This window comes from Anopheles merus, chromosome 2L (genome assembly GCF_017562075.2).
Source record: "Anopheles merus strain MAF chromosome 2L, AmerM5.1, whole genome shotgun sequence".
In the NCBI taxonomy this organism is placed as follows: Eukaryota; Metazoa; Arthropoda; class Insecta; order Diptera; family Culicidae; genus Anopheles; species Anopheles merus.
Window position 1 is genome coordinate 52,573,441 of NC_054083.1, and position 20,087 is coordinate 52,593,527.

The 20,087-nt window shown below is 52.4% G+C and overlaps 3 protein-coding genes across 5 annotated transcripts; 1 reads left to right on the plus strand and 2 right to left on the minus strand.

Annotated features, from left to right (window-relative positions):
• Positions 1 to 1,025: 1,025 nt before the first annotated feature.
• LOC121593851 lies at positions 1,026 to 17,927 on the minus strand. 2 transcript variants are annotated; one of them, XM_041916588.1, is made up of 6 exons: positions 17,715 to 17,927; positions 7,445 to 13,873; positions 6,702 to 7,378; positions 6,507 to 6,633; positions 3,883 to 6,429; positions 1,026 to 3,182 (listed from the first exon to the last, which is right to left on the minus strand). In XM_041916588.1, the coding sequence occupies exons 2-6, from the start codon at positions 13,740 to 13,742 to the stop codon at positions 1,816 to 1,818; spliced, it is 11,016 nt and encodes a 3,671-aa protein (XP_041772522.1). In that variant the 5' UTR covers positions 13,743 to 13,873; positions 17,715 to 17,927; the 3' UTR covers positions 1,026 to 1,815. The 2 variants fall into 2 exon arrangements, with proteins under 2 accessions (XP_041772522.1, XP_041772523.1); XM_041916589.1 differs by lacking the exon at positions 1,026 to 3,182 and adding an exon at positions 3,223 to 3,716.
• Positions 17,928 to 18,166: 239 nt separating this feature from the next.
• On the plus strand, positions 18,167 to 19,385 carry LOC121593863 (NADH dehydrogenase [ubiquinone] 1 beta subcomplex subunit 7). Of its 2 annotated transcripts, none has more exons than XM_041916610.1 (4): positions 18,167 to 18,368; positions 18,446 to 18,594; positions 18,895 to 19,063; positions 19,140 to 19,385. In XM_041916610.1, the coding sequence occupies exons 2-4, from the start codon at positions 18,483 to 18,485 to the stop codon at positions 19,234 to 19,236; spliced, it is 378 nt and encodes a 125-aa protein (XP_041772544.1). In that variant the 5' UTR covers positions 18,167 to 18,368; positions 18,446 to 18,482; the 3' UTR covers positions 19,237 to 19,385. The 2 variants fall into 2 exon arrangements, with proteins under 2 accessions (XP_041772544.1, XP_041772543.1); XM_041916609.1 differs by having other exon boundaries at positions 18,171 to 18,364.
• A 115-nt stretch (positions 19,386 to 19,500) lies between these two features.
• On the minus strand, positions 19,501 to 20,087 carry LOC121593864 (protein PBDC1). The gene has a single exon (XM_041916611.1). The coding sequence runs from the start codon at positions 19,982 to 19,984 to the stop codon at positions 19,523 to 19,525; it is 462 nt and encodes a 153-aa protein (XP_041772545.1). The 5' UTR covers positions 19,985 to 20,087; the 3' UTR covers positions 19,501 to 19,522.

Genomic DNA, 20,087 nt, shown 5'->3' on the forward strand with positions numbered 1-20,087 from the left:
GATCGCGCTACACATCATTATCTGCTATGGAAGATTACACCTTACCCAAACACCTACCACCCAATCCCTCCCCCTTCAGTGGTGATCGTTCTGGTACAGATATAGTAGAAGGTTTATTTATCTCAGCAAATGTTTGCATCCTTTTTGCGGCTGCCCCGTTAGCTACACAGCTAGCGCACAACACCTGCTTACACACTAAAACCGTTCTAGAAACGCTTTCTAGGACAATTCGAAACGTTAAACTATTTCAAAAATAAAAACTTTTAGTTGCAATATCGTCGTCCCTAGCATCTCCTCGCCGCGCCTGTGTACAAGGGTGGGGAGCAAGAGGAACAGAACACGATTCACGATTTGTTTGTTTTCAACTAAGTCCAACTTAATCCAACGGTAGCAACGCTCATTCATAATACTACTACTCGACGGACAATTTTCAATTGCACAGTACTTCTTAGTTGTTAGTTTCCAAAATTTCAGTCAGATTGAATCTAGCTGATATGTTGCCTAGCATATTCTCTCTCTCTTTCTCGCTCTCATTTGCTCTTTGCCGTTGATGTTTGTGCTTATTAATGACTCGTTCTAATTGATGCGACTACAGCTAAATTCAGTATACGAATGCAATAATGGCCAGAGCACGCATGTGGGACAATATTTAGGGCGCAGGACGAGCCAACCACTTAATCTATTTACATTAGAATTACAAACAAGGAACAACGATGCATTGCCGCCTTGCCTATAACAGCGCCAAAAGCAACTAGTGATTCCCAAATTGAAATAATACTGCAAATCGCCACTGGCTCTCTCTCTCTCTCTCTTTCTACTTACGCCTAAAGGCTGGGACCTAAGCAGTATCATGGGGGCGTTTTAGGACACACGATGAGTCTTGAACTAAAACACCTACCGCTATAAACACTAAACGTATCTCTCGCCCGCTCGTGTGTGCTTCTTCTCTTCTTATCGCCTAAATAGTGAGAAAGTTACAAGCAAAACTGATGTTTGATTTGAATGGTTATTTCGTATCTGTTTTGTCGACCGTGCCCTGCTGTTTTGTGTCATTTTGTATCACCGGCAAAACATCGCGAGATTTGCAGCCGATCGCTATAGGAACATGTGCCGTCAAACTGCCCAAGCTATGATGCATTTGAGTTGGTAGGACGTGAAATCGAATTACATTATAAACGGCGCTTCTAGTAGCCAGCAGTAGGTAGTAATAGTAGTAGTAGTAGCAGTGGAGTAGGTAGGTAGGTAGTAATAGTATAGTTTCTACACGATCGATAAGATTTAGGAGCTTGTTGAATTGGTAGGTTGGTAGAGCATTTGCTTTGCTGGTGTGTGTTTGTGTGTCCTAGAGTACACGGTAGTATTAGTAACGGGAGTTTTCATCATTTCGGGAAAGTCGCACCCCCAAAACGTTCTAAACTACTTGTTCGATCCTCGGTTTGAATTTTTGCAGTCGCGCTTCAAGCAGCAGGAAGTGCGAGGATACAAATACAGCATAACATACCTATGTACACGATCTTCTCTTCTTTCCTTCGGTACTTACTTAGTACTACGCCACCAGATAGCCAACTCCTTGCTACGGGGGGACGGTCCATATGGGGCTTGAACCCACAACGGGCATGTTCGAGTTGACGACTGTACCACGGGACCGTCCCTATGTACATCTGCACACTAAATAGACACGTACGCATAAAACATACTTACAAACACAACCACACAGCCACACACATGGACGCACATTTCCTATGTACATCTACAATGCGCCCGGGCAACAGTATGTGTGTGTGTGTGAAGTGGTACCGCCGATCTTTACAGCGCTTATTGCCATTGTCCAACGCCGGGCTGGCTCGGGTACGGTGGATAGTTGTAGTTGCTTGCTGTAGCAGCTGCCGCCGCAGCCGCTGATACCGCTGGTGGTGGTGGGTAGGAGTGGTACTGTGAGTCCGCCGGTACCATGCCGGAACCGGGCGGTGGTGGTGGTGGTGGTTGACCCGCTCCGTACGGTCCAGCGGACGATGGGTAGTACGGGTAGGCCGATGGTGGTGGTGCATGCGGAGGATAGTAGCCCTGTGGCTGATGGTGATGGTACTGCGACGACTGGTACGGTGCGTGATGGTACTGATGGTACGCTGCTGCTGCTGCTGCTGCCGCAGCTGCACCAGGAGCGTTCGCGTCGGGAATGTACGTTGGCGGCGTGTCGTACGTTGACGCGGGTGGGGCTGCCACAGCGGACGGTGCTGCCGTTCCCATTGTCATCGCACTTTCCGGACGATGGAAGGCGGATCCGTTGGCGACTGTACTGCTACTGCCCGACGGTCCTCCTGCTGCTGACGATGCGACGGCAGCAGCCACCGTGCTGGTAGTGGTTGTAGCATTTTGACTTGCGACCGCAACAGAAGGAACACCGTATCCGGTAGCGGACGCTGGGGAGGATGAGGAGTAGGGCAGGAAGGATCCTGGTGCCGAAACGGCCGGTGGTAGCTGTTGCTGCTGCTGCTGATGATGCTGATGCTGTGGCTGATGCGATGGAAGATGGTGCTGTTGCTGATACACGTTCGCGGCTGTCGATGTGTTCGACGGGGTGTTGCCGATGTCCGGGTTGGTTAGTGGTGCAACTCCTCCCATCGCCGAACCATAAGATGCGGAGGATTGCGAGTTAATCGAATAGTCGGGTTGTACGGTCGCTGCTGCTGCTGTAGGTGTCGTATGCTGCGGAACAAGCTGCTGCTGCTGCTGCTGCTGCTGATGATGATGTGTCGAATGCTGTTGAGTTTGCATATGATGCTGCTGCTGCTGCTGTTGTTGGGGCTGTTGGGGCTGTTGCATGTGATGCATCTGATGCTGTTGCGGTTGCGCATTCGATGATCCTCTTGAGCTGCCACCCCTAGACGATGTTGTGCCGGCCGTTGCGTGAGGTTGCGTGTAGTGTGGTGGAACCGTTTGTGACGGTGAGCCCGGGCGATGCTGGTGATGCGGCTGTACCGTCGCTGGCGTTTGATGCGCGTAACCCATCGCCGATGGTGAAGTTTCCGTTGCCAGCATACCGGTGGCAGACGGTTGTGAAGCAACACTGCCTATTCCAGCGGAAATATGGCCACTCTCCGGTGCGCCCGGCATTTGGTAATAGTTCGAGCGAACAGTGGCCGTCGATGTCGTGCTATTGCTGGTTGATGTGTATGAAGGACCTACGGCATGACATACCACAGATGGTAGAGACACACACATACGCACACACACACAAACACGGAGAAAAAGAGACAACACAAAAACATGTACAAAATCGAAACATAGAACCCACATATAATGCGACTTAGGAAAGGGTTATTATGATGAGACTAAACATAAATTGAATGATTAATTGTGATGTATCCTACTGCAGTTTGGCCTTATCGTTCAAAAAAACCTACCATCTACCCCATGTGAAATGAAATGCGATCTTGAGCGTTAAAACAAATGCGATAACCATTTAGGATTTCGTGAAGCAAAATTCCATTAAAAGCCAAATCCAATTAAATATATTTCTACTCTACGTCAACTGCTCTGTCTATGAAATTCATCTTAATTTCCTTTCACACTCTAACACCTTTCGATAATTTAGTAATTTAGTCATTCTAAATGGAGACTCTACACAGGTTAACGCATATGAACTCAGAAACATCAACGATCGATCGATTAATTCGGCCAGTACCAACGATAATCTACTTCATTATCTAACGCTTCTTATCGTTTTACACGCAAAGTATGACAAAACAAATGTTAGTAAACCAAGAACCCCAAATGAACATTCGAATGAGTGGAAGAAAAATAATAACCAAAATAAACAATAAAAAAGGAGCGAAAAGGGAAGCATTCGATTCGATCAGAATGGTACGGACGTTTACTCACCAGCGTATGACGACACGGGTGGATTGGGCACGTTTCCATAGCCAGCGACGGTAGACGGTTGCGATGCCAGTGTGTGACCATTGTTCGTAGCACTCGTAGTAGGCGGTGTCACCATCCCCATGCCAGCACCTGAACCGTATCCCGCTGCCAACTGTTGATGATGTTGATTGATCGGTTGTCCGTACTGATCGTAGTACAGACCCGAGGGCGGATTGACACTTGCTGACGTGGCCGCGGCAGCAGAGGCCGCAGGGGCCATCGCAGGAGACGCTCCGGCTCCGGCATGATAGCTCGGATACATTCCGGCCCCGGCGGTGGATGGAGCGGGCACAGTGTTTGTATTTTGCGCATGGTTCATCACTGCCGGCGATGCGGACGGAGAGGAGGACGCGGATGAGGAAGAGATATGCGTGTACGGTGACGGATTGTTCCGCTTGTTCAGTGCCTTTTTGGCGGCATTGTAGTCGTTTTTGGGAGCTTTCGGTGTTTTGCTCTTCCCGCTAGCACCCTTCTTCGTCGATGCGGCTGCCGGCTTCGGGTTGTAGTCGATGTAGCCGTCGGTGGGCGTCGGCGACCGGGTGATGTTGCTCAACGAGGCTTGGAATTCGCTCTGGTTTTGGTTGTTAATCAGTGCCGAGGTGGTCTTCTCGAGGAAGTTCAGGCTGGACTCGTACTGTGGCGCCGGTGGAGGTGGATGAACACTGCCGCCTGCCGCCTGATGCTGATGCATACCGAGATGATGCGGATGGGCAGGTTGATGTGGCATTCGGTGTTGCATCTGACCACCCATCGGTTGGTAATGGTGTTGCTGCTGCTGCTGCTGCTGCGAATAACTACCGTGGGTTTGCATGTGTTGTTGTTGTTGCGCCAGCTGCTGCTGGGGTAGTTGCCCGTAACCGGGAGGAGTCATCGTATTGCCCGATGAGCTAGACCCCGTTCCACCCGCAGCTGAAGAGTTGTATGGCATCCATGAGTGATGCTGTTTGCTGGTGCTACCACTCGCGCCGGTTGAGCTATTGTTATAAGCCGACGGAGAAGTGACACCTGCGTGACCAACAGCTGACTGTTGTTGGTTGTGATTTTTACCAGCCAACGATCCTGCCGCCGGGGTAGCTGGTGGATGCCCTCCGTAGCCCGTCTGGTGACCGCCCGGTAGCGTATGATGACTTCCAGGATACTGTTGTGGACCGCTCGCCATTGTTTCGCTGGACATGGATGGCGCGGGGTTTGTTATTGGTAACTTACTGCCCGATTGTGCCAGGTGAGAAGTTGCGGGGTAACCGCCAACAGATCCAGTTCCATGGCCAAATGCATCAACTGTGGTCGACTGATTGTTGGTCGTATGGCTTGCTGGCAGCTTATCATTGGGCATCATCATTGCCGGTTGATACATACTGCTGTTGTGTGCGTTTGTACCAGAGGCCATGTTGTACATGCCCGACGCAGCATCACTAGCCGGATTGATGGTGGGTACCTCGTTCGCCTTGGTAGTTGCCACACCCGGATGCATGTTTGTGACGTTCGAATTACTGGCCACCGTTGTAGTAGCTGTGCCGGTAGATGAAGCCACAGCAACAACACTGCCGACGGATGTCGGTGTGACCGTTGTACTTGTTGTGCTGATTTCCGGCACTTTGCTTGCCTTGTGGCGATAGTTTTTCAGTGAGGATGGCGAGGCTTTCGTTTTGCGCTCGACCAGATTCGGTTTGTAGACCATCTTCTCCCTCATCGGAGGTGAATCGTCGTCGATGGTAACGGTTGCCGTGGGTTGTACTGCCGTAGGCGACGGAGACACAAGGGACGGACCTCCAACCGAGCCGACACGGTTCGCCGCAAGGCTTTGGGCCTGAGGAGCTAAGGAGTATGCCGACTGAATCATCGGGAACTTATCAACCGTATCACTCGCCGATGCGTTGCCACTCTTAACGGGCGATGCATTCGTGAAGGTGGGCGTAGTCGTGGACGCTGTTGTAGGTACCATCGCCATGCCGCTATTGCTATTGCTCGTGCTGCTCGTACTGCTCATCATCGTGTCCGTCGTCCGCTCGCTCACGATCTGCTCCACCTCGGTTCCATCCTTTTTCGACACAGGTTTATCCGGATAATCGTCCACACTCATCGATTCCTTTTCGCTATCGCCATCATCGTTAATCGTTAGCGGCAGCATGCTGGAATCGGACTTTTCATCATCATCCGAGTTTGACGCAATGCTCAACGAGTTGCCTTCGGAGAAATCGCCCGCACTGCCACCACTGCCACCGGCGCCGTTCTTCGACGTCAACAGCGTTGTGGAAGCTTTGGCCGTACTGAACGAAAGGTTTGACGTACGGCGACCGGTAGCTGCTGCTGGGGTAGTAGTAATGATCCCTCCTTTTGCGGGTGGCGTTTCCTTACTCTGTCCCACCTTGAAGGCCGTCCGTATAGCAATGATTTTGCCACTCTCCAACTGCATGTAGATACCCTTCGGCGACTTTAGCACCATCACCTTTTGCCCTGCCTTCAATACAATGTTTGATTTGTCTGCGGAGCTTGTTGGAATTACCACGTCTAAGGAAGGAAGGAAAAGAGAGTAAAGTTGTTAGTTTCACGTTTGCACAATTGCTAGCGCTTCCAATGTCTCTAACCTATCGGTAGTGTCATCTCTTGGGCCGTCATGCCTTGACGTTGCCACACCTCAGCAGCTATCCAACGGGTGGGCCGAGCACCAGTGGTGGTCGTTTTGTTCGCATCACCTGCCTGCATGGGGCGCACCTTTAAGATAAAAAAGAAGGTTTAAGCGATATGCTGCCAAGCACTACAGAGTTAAACATGTTATTTACCGATGCAACCGGTCTGTGGATGATCGAACCATCAGATGTACGTATCGCACGATAAGTAGTGCCCATCGAGGTGTACGAGTATTGCGGCTTGGTGGCAGCCTGCTTCTCCAGCTCGTAACCTCGCTGTGCCTGGCGCTTTTCTGCCGACGATAGCTTCTTCTCCTTCCGATCGATCAGCAAGCTCTCGTGCGCGAACGGAGCTTTCGTTAGCTTCTTCGAGTGAGACTCCAGCAGGTGCTGCATCACGATGTCGATGAATTTATCCTTATCCTCACTGAAATCCTTCATCTCACCGTCCTCGCCGTCGTCGTAGCAGAGGCTGGTGATCTCCTTCATCGACAGATGCGCGTCCGGATTACACTCGTCCACGATACGGTCGGACATGCCCTGTTTGTTGATCTGCCGGTCGTAAATCTTCTTCTCGAGACAGTTGTCCATCACCAGCCGATAGACGAAGCAGGGCTTTTTCTGCCCATAGCGATACACGCGGCACACGGCCTGCGTGTCGTGGCAAGGGTTCCAGCTGGCGTCAAACACCACCACCCGATTGGCACCGACCAGATTGATGCCGAGCGAACCAGCGCGTGTCGACACAAGGAAGAGGTGTACGTTCGGGTTGGAGTTGAACTCGTTGATTAGCTTCTCGCGCTCCTGCGCTACGGTCGATCCATCCAGGCCTGTCAAAATGTACAAAAATTATACATTATCCTAGCAAAACCATAAACGCTGCATACAATACTTACGGAAGTAGCTGATGTTTTTGGCCCAATAGTTCTCGGTGCCAGGAATTTTGTTGTGCTGCAGAAAACGCTCGATCAAGTTCAGTGTCAGCAAACTTTGGCTAAACACCAGCAGACGATCGCCCAGCCGAATGCTCTCCTCTAGTATGCAAAAGAAAATGTCCATCTTTGGAGAGTTTTCGAGTAGATCGGGAATATAACCCTTCATCAGCTCGAACGCCCACTCGTACGGTATTTCGTCCTTTGCATCCTTTCCCTTGCCTTCCTTGGTGCCGGCAGTGGCAGTCGTCGTCGTGGTCGTAGTCGTGATCGTGGTGGAAGTTGTTGTGGATGTCGTCGTAGAAGTGGTTGACAATGGATCCTTATCTGCTGTAGGAGATTCTTTCTCTTCCACTTTCACGACCACTTCACCTTCTTCTAGCTGGGTAGTGTCGTCTTTTAGCTTTTCTTCGCCATCTGCATCCTTGACGATCAGCTTCACGACTTCTTCTACCACCTGTTCCACTTCTTCTTTTGCCTTGGCTTCTTCTACTTCTTGATCAGCTTCCTTCTTTTCTATCGGAATATCAATTTCCTCTTTTTTATCGACGACAGACTCTTCATCCACCTTCTTTTCCTCCATGGGTTCAATGGTTTCGCCCTCGGTAGATGGTTTCTGCTCATCTTCCTGCTTAATTTCAACTTCTTCCGTTAGTTCTTCCTTCTTGATCGGCTTCACATCCTCGGACGATTCGGTAGGCTTCTCTTCTTCTTTCACCTCACCAGCCGGCTTATCTGGCATGTTTCCACACGCATCGTTTGCTATCTTTTCACCGTTTTCCTCCACCTTTATCTCATTCTTTACGACCACGCTATCTTGCTCTTCTTGCTTCACCGGTACGCTTTCCGTCTCCTTTTCACCCTTGATGTCCTCCACTTCCTTCTCTTGTTTGATCTCTTGCTTAATCTCCAGTTCGTCGTCCAGTTTGTCAATCTCCTTCACATCCATGCCTACTATTTCCGGTGGTTTTTCACCCGTCAGATCAGGCTTCACTGGATCGTTGAGGTCTTCGAGCGAAGGTTGATTTGCATACTGAGCATTGGCTTGCTCTTGCGTTATAGCCGCTGCATCCGGATTGCTTTCATTCGATTCTGCCGAGGATTGGGCAGGAACCACCAATGGTGCGTCTGTGGTAGGGGTTGTAGTGCTGGCGGCGGTAGCTTCTTGCTCAGTCACTGCACTTTCTGCCGTTTGGCTCTGAGGAAGTTCAACATCACCTCCAACTGCCGAATGGTTACCATTGCTTGATTGTTCGGCATCCCATTTGGGCAAACCATTTGCTGGCAGTGTTTCCGGTGTGGTAAAGTTATCGTACGATGGAGTTGTTTGTGATTGAGGATTCACTGTCGATGGTGCTTCCGCTGCGGACTGCTGCTCTGCACTCGGGAAGTTAAACATGCCAGAGCTTCCGTTTTGATCAGTACTTATCGGAGGCTGCTGCTGCTGTTGGGTTCCTCCATTTGTCCCTTCGTATCCTGCACTATACCCCGGGTATGGTGTACCAGTTCCTCCATTTGCATCATTTGTGGTGGTCGGTTGTTGCTGTTGCTGCTGTTGTTGTTGCTGTTGCTGCTGCTGTTGGTCGTAGTAAGTGCTACTACCATTCACGTTAGCACTATCACCCCAATAGCTATTCGATTGAGAATTTTGAATGCCCGGATCACTGCCATTGCTAGAATACTGAGAGTTTGCTACTCCTTCCGAAGTATTCGCGCCATAAGGATACTGACTTTGATGATCATACCCACCAGTAGCGGCGGCCGAAGTGTTTCCCGCAGCGCCGTATGCAGATGATTGGTTGTAGGAAGAGGTGTAATCATTGCGATAGTAATTATTGCCATAACCACCATTATAAGGATCGGTTGCTCCTCCGGGTCCGCCGGCTTGATTGCTGCCACTTCCATACTGCCCATTAGCACCAGCGTTTGTGTACGTGTTGCCGTAGGCATTCGACTGATCGGGTCCCCCCATCATGTTCATACCCTGCCCATAGCTTCCATAAGCATGGTTCGGTGCCATGGGTCCTGCCCCTGGATAAGGTTGATAGGGATACGATGGACCCATTCCGGAAGCGCCCGGGTACTGCGTACCGTCCGCCTGCGGTGGATACATTGCTCCACCAGCTTCCTGTTTCACGGAGCTTCCTTCCGTGCCGAAATCAGGCCCACTACCTTCCATCTTGGGAAAATCAGCCGACCCTCCCGGTGCTCCTGGCGTCGTGTCCATCATCATTGCAGCTGGATCTTTGTTCACGTTGCTGGGACTGATCGTGGCCGCCGGAACCATCTTTCCATCCTTACCCACGGCTTGCGATTTATTGGTCGCCACGACCGCCTTCTTGGACGTGCGCGGTTTTCGCGGTGTACCGTCCTTCTTCAGGGCGAGCGGCTTGGCCGGTTTCGGTACGGCTGCATTTTTTCGACCCGGCTTTACCGGTCCTCCAATCGACGGTACGATCGAAGATATCGGTGATACTTCCATCGTATTGGCGGTACCAGGAATGGCACCGGGAACAGCAGCAACAGCACTATCGACTTCCATTGGAGTGACCGTCCCCGAAGTGGCAGGCGTAATCCCCGTCGAGGTAATCTCTCCCGGCTTGACGGCCCCCGGCACTCCTCCCGGCACTGGGGGAGGTTCCGGCTCTTCGAGCTCCAGATCGAGATCGCGCTCGCTTTGCTTCAGGAAGTTGTACAGCACGTCCGGATGGTTCCAGATCTTGCAGCACACTGCAAACGCCTTGAGCGGATTCGGCACAGCCTTCGTCCGGACGACCTCGTTCATGAACACGCTGTACAGCTTCCGCTGGAATTCCGTCATGCGTATCAGCAGCACGTACTCTTCCTTCTGCGGCAGCGAGGTTTGCAGCACCGAGTGTGATCGTCGCTGCACAAACCCGAGCAGCAGTGAGTGGAGTACGTGCGCCCGGTACCGCATCAGCTTAATGTCCTGCGGTGTGGAGTCGATGCACTGCCCGTTCTGAATCGGGCGCTCAAACATGTTGCTAAACTCCGTCTTCGTGCCGAGATAGTTCGGGCGTACAAAGTCCACCATGCACCAGTATTCGAGCAGATTGTTCTGCAGCGGATAGCCCGTCAGCACCACCCGCCGCTTGGATTTGATTTGCTTCAGCGCCACCGAGATGCTGGCATGCGAGTTCTTTATACGGTGGCCCTCGTCGCACACGACCAGATCCGGGCCCGGCTTCACCAGCGCCTCGTGTATGTCGTCGAACATGTTGCGCTGCTCCTCGGTTGACTCTTTCTCCTCCTCCAGCTCCACCGCGACGCCCTTCCTCTTTTTCTTCTTCTTCGTCATCTTCTTCTGGCTGAGGAGCCGGTACATCTCGTACCCGATCAGCAGCACGCCGCCATTGCGGGCCCACTCCAGCACCACCTTCGAGCGCGATTTGAGCGTTTTGTGGCTATCGTTCAGGATGTGTATGCGGAAGTTGCGCGGCCGCACTTCGCCATGGTTCCGCAGCGGGCTGTTCTCCGCGTCCTCCGGCAGCCAGGTGTTAAACTCGTTCAACCAATTCTGCAGCGTGTTGATCGGCATGATGATCAGGACCGTTTTGGAGCTGGTGTGCCTTAAAAATATATCACAGAAGCAAACTAACTGTAGCGTTTTGCCGAGCCCCATCGAGTGAGCCAGAATGCACCCGAACCCGGTGGACGAGTCGTACCGCTCGATCGATTCGATGATGTTATCGAACAGGAACCGCACCCCGCCGATCTGGTGCGGCTTGATGATGCGCGCAATCTGCGGCGCGAGGAAGATGTCCTCCTCGCCGTCGGCGTGCCCCACATTGATCACGACACGGCCCTGCTCGTCCGGCACGTTGTAAGCGTCGTTCACGTGCAGCCCACTGTTCTGCGGATCGTCGTCCGACTCGTCCTCCGGCTCTTCGTCGTCGTCCGACAGCACGATACAGTCGTCGTCCGACGAGCTGTCGATTGTCACGATTTCCTTCTTCTCCGGCAGCGCAATCACCTCGCCATCGCTGTCTTCGTCCTCGTCCTCGGGCTCCTCCTCCGGTTCCAGCTCCTCCTCGCTGTCCACCATCTCCTCGAACGTGCGCACTGGGATGAGCGAAGGCGACGGTGAGGCCGATGCGGAGATCGTGGTGGAAGGTGGCCCAACCGGTGTTACCGCGGAAGCTACCGAGGAAGCCTTCACCGGAGCGATGCTAACCGAGGGAGTCAAGTTGGTGCTGGTCGCTGCCGTCGTCGATGCAGCGACAGTGGTCGTCGTGGTGGTGAGTAGCGAAGTCGTAGCGGTAGAAATCAACAGTTGTCGGTTCTTCGGCGGGCGACCACGTGTTTCGAACGGATTTTTGACGTAGCCCACGCGTATCGGCGTGGTGGAAGCGACCCCACCACTGCCCGAACCGCTCGCTGCCGTGCTGGACGTGCTCGGTTGCTGGGATTTCAGAATCGAGGCGTGTCCCTGCAGGAACTGCATCACCTTCTGTTCGGTTTTGTTCGTTTGCCGCTCCAGTGCGAGCTGGCGCTGCACCTCGCGTATGATGCGCTGCTGCTCCTGGACACGTGCCAATCGTTCCAGCTCCTGGCGCTGGGCTGCTAGGGTGGATGCGTCCAGCTGATTATCGTCCATCACCTCCTTGATGTTCTTGCGCAAATTGGTCACCTTGCGCATCGCCGCATCCTTCTTGGTAATTTCCAGCGAAATCTCCTCGTTACACTCCAGTTCGCTGGCGCGAGATTTAGTGTTTGCGTCCGTTTTCGACACCGGCTTCACGCTGATCTCTCCCATCTCCTTTAGCTTTTCCGAAATATCAAAGTCCATGTGCTGGGTCGCACTCGTCTGTGGCTGTTGGTGCTGATCGGCAGCAGTTGCTTCCGATCCGCTCGCACTGGTAGACGCACCGGAGCGATCATGTTTAGAGGAATCACTCGCTTTTGATGCTTTTGAGGACTTTCTGCCTGACGATCCACCACCACCACCACCAGAAGGAGCGCTACCATGATGATACTGGCTCGATTCATTGCCCTTCTTTTCACGCTCGTGATGACCGGCAGTGTGCATGTGGTGTTGACCTACTACCACGCCCGCTCCATCCGATGTTCCATACGGTCCCCCGGCAGCAGGTAGCTGCTGTTTGGCGTTCTTGTCGTCCAGTAGGTTCGATATTTGAAAGGACGATTTCGAGCTATCGCCCGCACCCATCGCAGCGATACCACCGGCTCCGAGAGACGGGTCCACTGGCTGGCCGTAGGGATTGCTGTGAATGCTGTTAGCATGCATGCCGCCAGCAACCATTCCACCTTCGGAAGGTGTGTTTTTGGATTTCTTTATCAATATATTATCGAGGATTTCAATCTTTCGTTTTCCACTGCTGCTGCTGGTGCCTGGGCCACCACCAGGTGGAACAGCCGTCGACGGTGGATTGTTGCCCGGTATCGTACTGCCTCCTGGTGGTCCACCCATTCCACTCGCATCGCTGCCCGACCCATTTGGCCCCAAACCGCTATGTTCCTGCTGACCCATAAGCATTTCTTTATCGTCCCGATACGCACCCATCGGGGGGTTGTGATGGTGGGAAACCGAAGACACTCCGGGATAATGTCCACCCGGCGTTAGCTGATCGGCCGCTCCCGCCAACTGTCCGTAGCCGGGATACTGCTGTGCCTGACCGCCGCCATATTGTCCCATCGATGCAGCGTGTCCCGCATGATGGACGGGATGGCCCCCGTGGTGGTACGCATTGCTAGCTGAGGCCTGCGAGCCGGGATAGGATCCTGGCGGCTGGTGATGGTACGAGTGCCCGTACGGATTCTGGTGTGCATGAGGATGGTGGTGGTGCGGATACGAATGCTGCGAATGCATCGAGCTCAGCGCCGACGGTGGCGGTGGTGGAGGACCGTGCGCGGACGGATGGTACGCGGCCCCTCCATGGCCGTGGTGCATCGCCGCGTACGGATCCGCATACGGGTGCCGTCCATGGTGATGATAATGAGAGTAAGGATCTTTCATCTGATGATGATGATGATGATGGTCCATCATCGCAGCCGCATAGCCCGACGATAGGTGGTGCGAGGGCACCTGCGAGTACTGTTGCTGGTGGTAGGCGGCTGCTGCTGCGGCGGCGGCCGCTGCTGCCGCTGCTGCCGATCCTGGTGCTCCCGTACCGCCGGATGCTCCTCCTGCGGCTGCTGCTGCGGCCGAGTGGGGGCCTCGTCCTCCCGTCCCATCGCCCGGTGCCCCCGAGTGGGGATGGTGGGATTCGTTCGGGTCCATGACGGAGCTCGCTCGCTCGCTCTAGCTCGGAGGAGGGGGAGTTGAAACTTCGATTCAAGTGCGAGTTCGTTCACCGCCACTCAAAGGACATCCATTTTCGATCGCTCTGGTCCGCGGAGCGTTTTCGTTTGCTGTTACAGAAGGATAGATAAACACACAGACACGTACGTAGAAATAATAGCAATAACCAGTGAAATTGTGAAACTGTCAACAACATATCCCAAGCCTCGCTCTCTACCAAAAGGAACGGATTTCTAGTGTGTCGAAATGCATCACCGCCCGGAGGACATCGATCACTGGCCGGGAGTGCGCCGCCGCTTGTGTTGCGCAAAAAAAAAAGATAATTCTATTCCAAAAGGAAATGGGACCATTATCGTTTCACCGTTCCACCAAACCGAGCAGAAAACATGCTGCTGCAATATTTGATACTGCCTCATCGCTGGATCCTATCCCCCGGGCCAGGATACCACACATACACACACACACACAAACATACATACATGAAAGCAACCCCCCCCCCCCCTCCCCATTGAGCAGCGGAAACAGAAAGAGCCGGCTTATGTGGCAATAAAAGAAAGACAACCAAATCAACACGGGCACCAATCCCACCAGTGGGAAGAAAAGGGAGAAATGTCATTCGAGAGTGAGTCAAATACAGCATCCCGCAAATACGCCACGGGGCCACACGGCTGGGGCCAGGTGGTCTGCCCGTTTTGGGGGAAGAGACACGACATTGGGGCCATTGGATCATCCCGCCCGAGATGACACACCACCACCACCAGCAGCAGCAGTAGCAGCAGTACACACACGCAATCGGCATCGCAGGGAGGGACACGGCCACAGTACATGCGAAATATATTTCATTCATGCGCATTCCCACGGCTATCGACTAGTGGCAGGCAGTCGAAGCAGCAGTACCCGTTTTGAGCTGTAAGCCAGGGCGGACATTTCAGAATCGGACCGCTCAGCGGACACTCATGGTTGTACAGCAAGTGTCGCTATTTGAAGGTCGACTACAAAGTAAACAAAAAAAAGAATTTAGAAAAGAAAGCTGATCATGCATTCTAAACATTGCCCGTGCTTAAAAAGGCAATAAATACCCTCGCGGCACAATGTACAGCCAACATAAACAAAACATTCAAAGTCTGTCCGGTTTTCATACTCCACCGGGCAACAGTAAATTTAAACAATTTCATCCAAACGATGGAGCTTTATCTCATGTTGCTCTCATGCTGCCGCGCTATCCGTGCTCATTGGCTTCTATGCGGCGCAATCGATACTGGTTGGAAGTGCTCTTAATTTTATGTACTTGTTGAAATAAAAGCTCCAAACGGGTACATGATTAATAATACAAAAACACATAACCAGCACCAGCTTCCTCGCTCTTCCATTGCCATCTCTGCCATTCCCCTAATGGCCGTTCCGTCACGCGTGTACGCGGCGTGCGGGTAAGCATATGTATGTGTGTGTGCGTGCGAGGAGTACATGTTGTGCCCTTTTCCCGCCTACTTTTGCTACTCCCTCTCCCCAAACGCTTGCCGATATCTAGACCACGGGTTTTGGTGGATTTTGTTTGTCTAGCATGGCATGCCCGGTTAACCAGCCGCCAGCTTCGTTTTGCTGCCTTGCCTCCGATAGCAGTAGCCCGAGCTACTACTACCCCTGTCGTCATGGTGTCCCATATCCACCACACCACCAGCGCAGGTCGGTCTACCCAGGCCCCCCCCCCCCCCCCCCCCCCATTCTCCAGCCGCGAATTGTAGCAATCGCGCGTTCGAGAGTGCAGCTCAACAAAGGGAGAAACGGAGAAGGTGCACGGGTGTGTGTTTGTGTGTATGTGTTATTTAGTTTCGTATGTCATTATTCGGTTTGCATTGCATTTCTATCGGCACATGAATAATACATTCGTCCCGTGCTCTACAGTTGGACACTCCCGGCGTGATGTGCACCAGCAGGAAGCAGGCCAGATGAGTCGGTGGCCCTTGCTGGTCAAGTCAATCTGGCGGGGTACAGGTTCACACACACACACACACACACACACACACACACTGCAGGAGGAAGCTGCTGGCTGGAGTTTTTGATACAGCGCAACCCCACCTGGATGGGGCCCTCATCCTCCAGGCTAGGCTAAAGCGAGGAAAGAGCATATAGCCATCATCATCGACAAAAAACGTTGCTCTGCCACTGCTCCAACATTCCGAGACGAGAGCGTGAGCATGCAGCATAAGAGTGAGATGAGTGTGCATCCGTCAGCGTTCGAAAGGTACAACATCTCTGCCGTGCGAGCGAGTGAGAGAGCGAGAGAGAGAGAGAGTGTGTGGCAGGCCGCTTACTCACAAACCACCATCCGGAGAGTGGAGTCTGCAGTGGAGAATATGGTAAAAAGGCTCCCGAGCAGGCGTCTTCTGGAAGCATCATCTCCGCTCACAGGGACAGATTCAGCACACGGAAAAAGAACAGAAAAGTCCAAACGGAAGACGTCCGACACCCGAACTGTTCCGTATTCTGCCAGGGAGAGGGTACTGCTACTGCTGCAGCTCTGTTCTAGATTTCCTCGACGATGTCTTCGGGTATATCCTTCACGCATCGCAGCGTCTAGTAATGTCCAACTTTTCACGTTAATCAGCGGGTTGCGCTGTGTTCAGGGTTCAATGGCAGAATCAAAGATGGGCATGGACGTGCTGAAAACTGCTGGCACAAATCTGGGTACACCAGGCCGGAATGGAATGGAGCGGAGCGGAGTGTGTGTGTGTGCTCTGTTGTGTGTGGCTGCAATTAAACTCCATCGGTGCGCTCTTTTAATACATAACTTTTCCATACCCTGTGCGCTGCGGAGGGCGGGGGGGGGGGGGATAGGGGATACATAAATAAATAAATCAGCCCGTTTCGCAATGCACCAGGGCGAAGAACCAGGGGCATAACGGGGGTTGCTGGTGTGGTATGAGCAAAATGAGATCCAGCACTGCTAGCAGCATGATTTCTGTGAAAGTAAGAATTGATTGCTGCTATTGCAATTTATGCTATTCGACCTGTTCAGACCGATCAGAGCCTTTAAAATGCTTATTACGCTAGTTTAACTTCTAATTGGCCTATGCAGCAGTAATGGCCGATTTGCAGCTCTTTGTTTTGGTGGAAAAATCGGGCTCTGTTAGACTGAACTAAGCATGCTTTGAGAATGTAAAATGTCCAATTGTTTTCAACACGTTACCAAAGAAACAGTAGATTCCTGTTGCTTATTTTGTACATTTTTTGCCGCCGATTACTATGATCCGGATTCCTTCAAGGGATTTGAAAGAAAGTTGATTCACCATGACCATGATTGACTCATCCTGGGCATGTTGGAGAAGCATATTCGCCTTCGATGGTGTTTTATCGCACCATCATCCCTCCCACCCTGCCGTGCAGGATCGATTGGTCCAACCGAAACTTCTGAGTACAGTGACGCACGCTCCTGTCCACACCCAAGACGCAGGCCCTGCGTCCGGAAGCTGGTTTCTCTCGATTCGGGCCGATGATGAGTTGGTCGATGATTACACGCCTCAGTGTAACGTTACACCCCAAGAGAACCATGAAGAGAACCACCGGCGCAGGCGGTCGCAACCAGCCGTGGCGGCGTACATCTTCCACTGCAAACACACATACACACACCCTCTAGCACACACACAACCACACACGCATTCACACTTCCTTGCTTCACGATATGACGATGGTAGTTGCAGGCAACTGCACCCAGCCACCCCGGGGTCGGAAATTTCCTGTCCGCCTTCTAGAACGCACCACAAGCATTATTTCGGTATGGCCACATTTCCCTCGAAAAGGGTCATCGTTGTCGCCACCGCCACTAGAAGGAACTGGTCGCACAACCAAGAGCAAACACGCACACACGCACACACACAATTTAGGAGGAATCTCCTCAGCGAAGCGAACCAGACACACGGTGAAACTTGGGGCACTTTTCCCGTGGCAATTTACCTGCTTTTCTGCAGCTAGCGCGGTCCGGAAAACACTCGTACACGGTGCGTGGCGTATAGTTGGACAGTTTTTCTCACCGTTTTCCTGCCCTAGCACATCTTTCTAGCACTATTTCAGTAAAATTTCACCGTTTTTCATTCTACACCTTCTCGCGGCAGCCATTAAAACGGAACGGCGTTTTCATTGCCTTTTTCTCTCTGTCTCTCGCTTTTGCTCAGTGTGGACTACTCGCCTTCTCGCTTTGTTCGCCAGCGAAGCAGGGCAGCACAGTGGGCGGCTGTCTCTTTCGCACCAACGCTCGGCATACAAATCAAAACATTTTTTTCTACACATTCTTGCACACACACACACACGCACTCGACCAGGCAGGCACGCACACAGTCGCGCTCGTACACAGTGATTGCGCCCGGGAAGTCGAACTGACTGTAGTATGGAAAATATTGTGTACAATTTGAGTTAAAGGTGGAAATTATAAATTAATATAACTGAAACATGATTTATTTTGTGCAGAAAAGGGGATAACATGCATGGATGAAATATTTTTTCCTACCCACAATCCCGTTGTTCGGTGTCAAACTCGGCCCACCTGTCAAACCCGTCCGTCTGTCAAAAGAACGGAACGAAAATCCAAAGCAATCATCAAAACCAAAGTACGTACGTGAAAATCTTGCTCTTCCTGCAAAACAAACCCACTTTAACGCCTTCCCTATCGGTTCCGACCACCTTTGCAGACTTCCTGACGCGCGATCACGGGGCTCCTGCGTTAGGATGGGTAACTACGTGTCGCTGTATCTGACCAACCCGAAGGGAACTCCGCTGCCGCTAACGGAACCGAGCTTCGACCCGAACCTGGGTTTCCCCCATGGCCGCAAGGAACGGGGTAAGAGAGAGAGAGCCCCGGCCCAGTTCCGCGCGTTCAGTGGCTCACCGGCTAGCCGGTCTTTCAGTGGCAAGGGATACCAAGCATCAGATTCGCCAATGGTCGCCCGGATTGCCGGAATGTGGTCGCAGAAACTACTCTCAATTACATAACATGTCAGATTGGTGTTGTGGGAAGATGATCATCTTGCGCGTCAAAACAACGTTACGCACCGATGTTTGGCGATGGATGATGCGCTCCTTTGCGGCAATGCGGTTCTAGTACGTTTGCCCTGCTAATGGCGTCTCGTTTCGTTTGCAGTAATGATTGCCACCGAGGAGGAGATGGAAGCAGCCAAGTTGCCCCTGGAGGCCCGTGATTACTGTGCCCACAAGCTGATCCAGTACCGTGCCTGCCGGTCCGACGTGTGGCCATGGGCGTACAAATGTGCCCACGAAAAGCACGAATACCTCAACTGCGAATACGATGAGTAAGTATGGAGGCCACGGTGTCTGAATAACACCCAAAAGCTAAGCTTTCCCTTCCATCTCTCTCTCCTCTTTTAGCTACATTCTCCGGCTGAAAGAATACGAACGCGAGAAGAGATTGCTGCAGCGGAAGTTGAGACTTGAAAAGAAGCAGGCCCAGGAGCTGCAAGCTTAATCCGGGGGCCGGCACAACCGGTGCATCTAATTTCAGTCCAGCGAAACCTTTTCAGTTCCGGTGCGTCCCTTCTTTCCGGTACCGTACGCGCCCCACAACGCATCAGCATGTGCATACAACAGAGTTAATAGAGAAGTACATAATTGAAACGGAAACGCGCTTTCCTTTTGGAGTGCATGGTAGCGGATATGCTCCAAAACAACAACACAAACAGAAAAACAAATCATCCGAAAAGGCAGCATTAGTGATTACAAAAACGGCGTGCAAGGGGAGGAGTTCGGCGACTTTATTCCACATCTCTGTTTACATTTCTCCCGCGGAACTTCATCCGTACGATATCGTTATGCCCCTCCCGGTTTCGGGCCACCTCGATCGCCCAGAACTGGATCCGCACCACCAGGATGGCGTTTTCCGGCCGGAATTCTTCCTCCGCGTCCGAGCGCAGCAGCGTGCCGTAGCTGAAATCTTCCAACCGGTTGAACTTCTCCATGTACGCTCTCCATTTCGTTTTGCCGTCCGAGCTTTTCAGCTCGCTTTCGTTCACCACCCGCACGTCCATGTCGGGGAACATCCGCCGGAACTGCTCGTAGATCTCGTCATCGTACGGGGTCAGTCGTAGCAGGCGCGGATCGACACTGCACAGGAGATTGAAGTGTACCTCGGCGTGGTCGACCGCCTTCACAGCCCACAGCTCCTCCACCGTGCCATCGTTGACGAATTCTTCCGCCGGTCTCGAGAGTACGTCCATCGCGGCGGCCTTTAATTATCAAAAATATCCGGCTAATTTCTTTCGCCCACGGAAGGCCCAAACAAAACAACGACCAGTGCGACCTCGTTGCTCGCTGCACAGC

Bases quoted from the DNA above. Each gene is read 5' to 3' on its own strand.
- LOC121593851 (XM_041916588.1), bottom strand. From the start codon at position 13,742: ATGGACCCGAACGAATCCCACCATCCCCACTCGGGGGCACCGGGCGAT. The intron at 7,379-7,444 runs GTAAGTATTGTA...ACATTTTGACAG, and splicing joins CAAAAACATCAGCTACTTCC to GCCTGGATGGATCGACCGTA. The intron at 6,430-6,506 runs GTTAGAGACATT...TTCCTTCCTTAG, and splicing joins AGAGATGACACTACCGATAG to ACGTGGTAATTCCAACAAGC.
- LOC121593863 (XM_041916609.1), top strand. From the start codon at position 18,246: ATGAAATATTTTTTCCTACCCACAATCCCGTTGTTCGGTGTCAAACTC. The intron at 18,365-18,445 runs GTACGTACGTGA...CCACCTTTGCAG, and splicing joins AAGCAATCATCAAAACCAAA to ACTTCCTGACGCGCGATCAC. The intron at 18,595-18,894 runs GTAAGAGAGAGA...TTTCGTTTGCAG, and splicing joins CCATGGCCGCAAGGAACGGG to TAATGATTGCCACCGAGGAG.
- LOC121593864 (XM_041916611.1), bottom strand. From the start codon at position 19,984: ATGGACGTACTCTCGAGACCGGCGGAAGAATTCGTCAACGATGGCACG.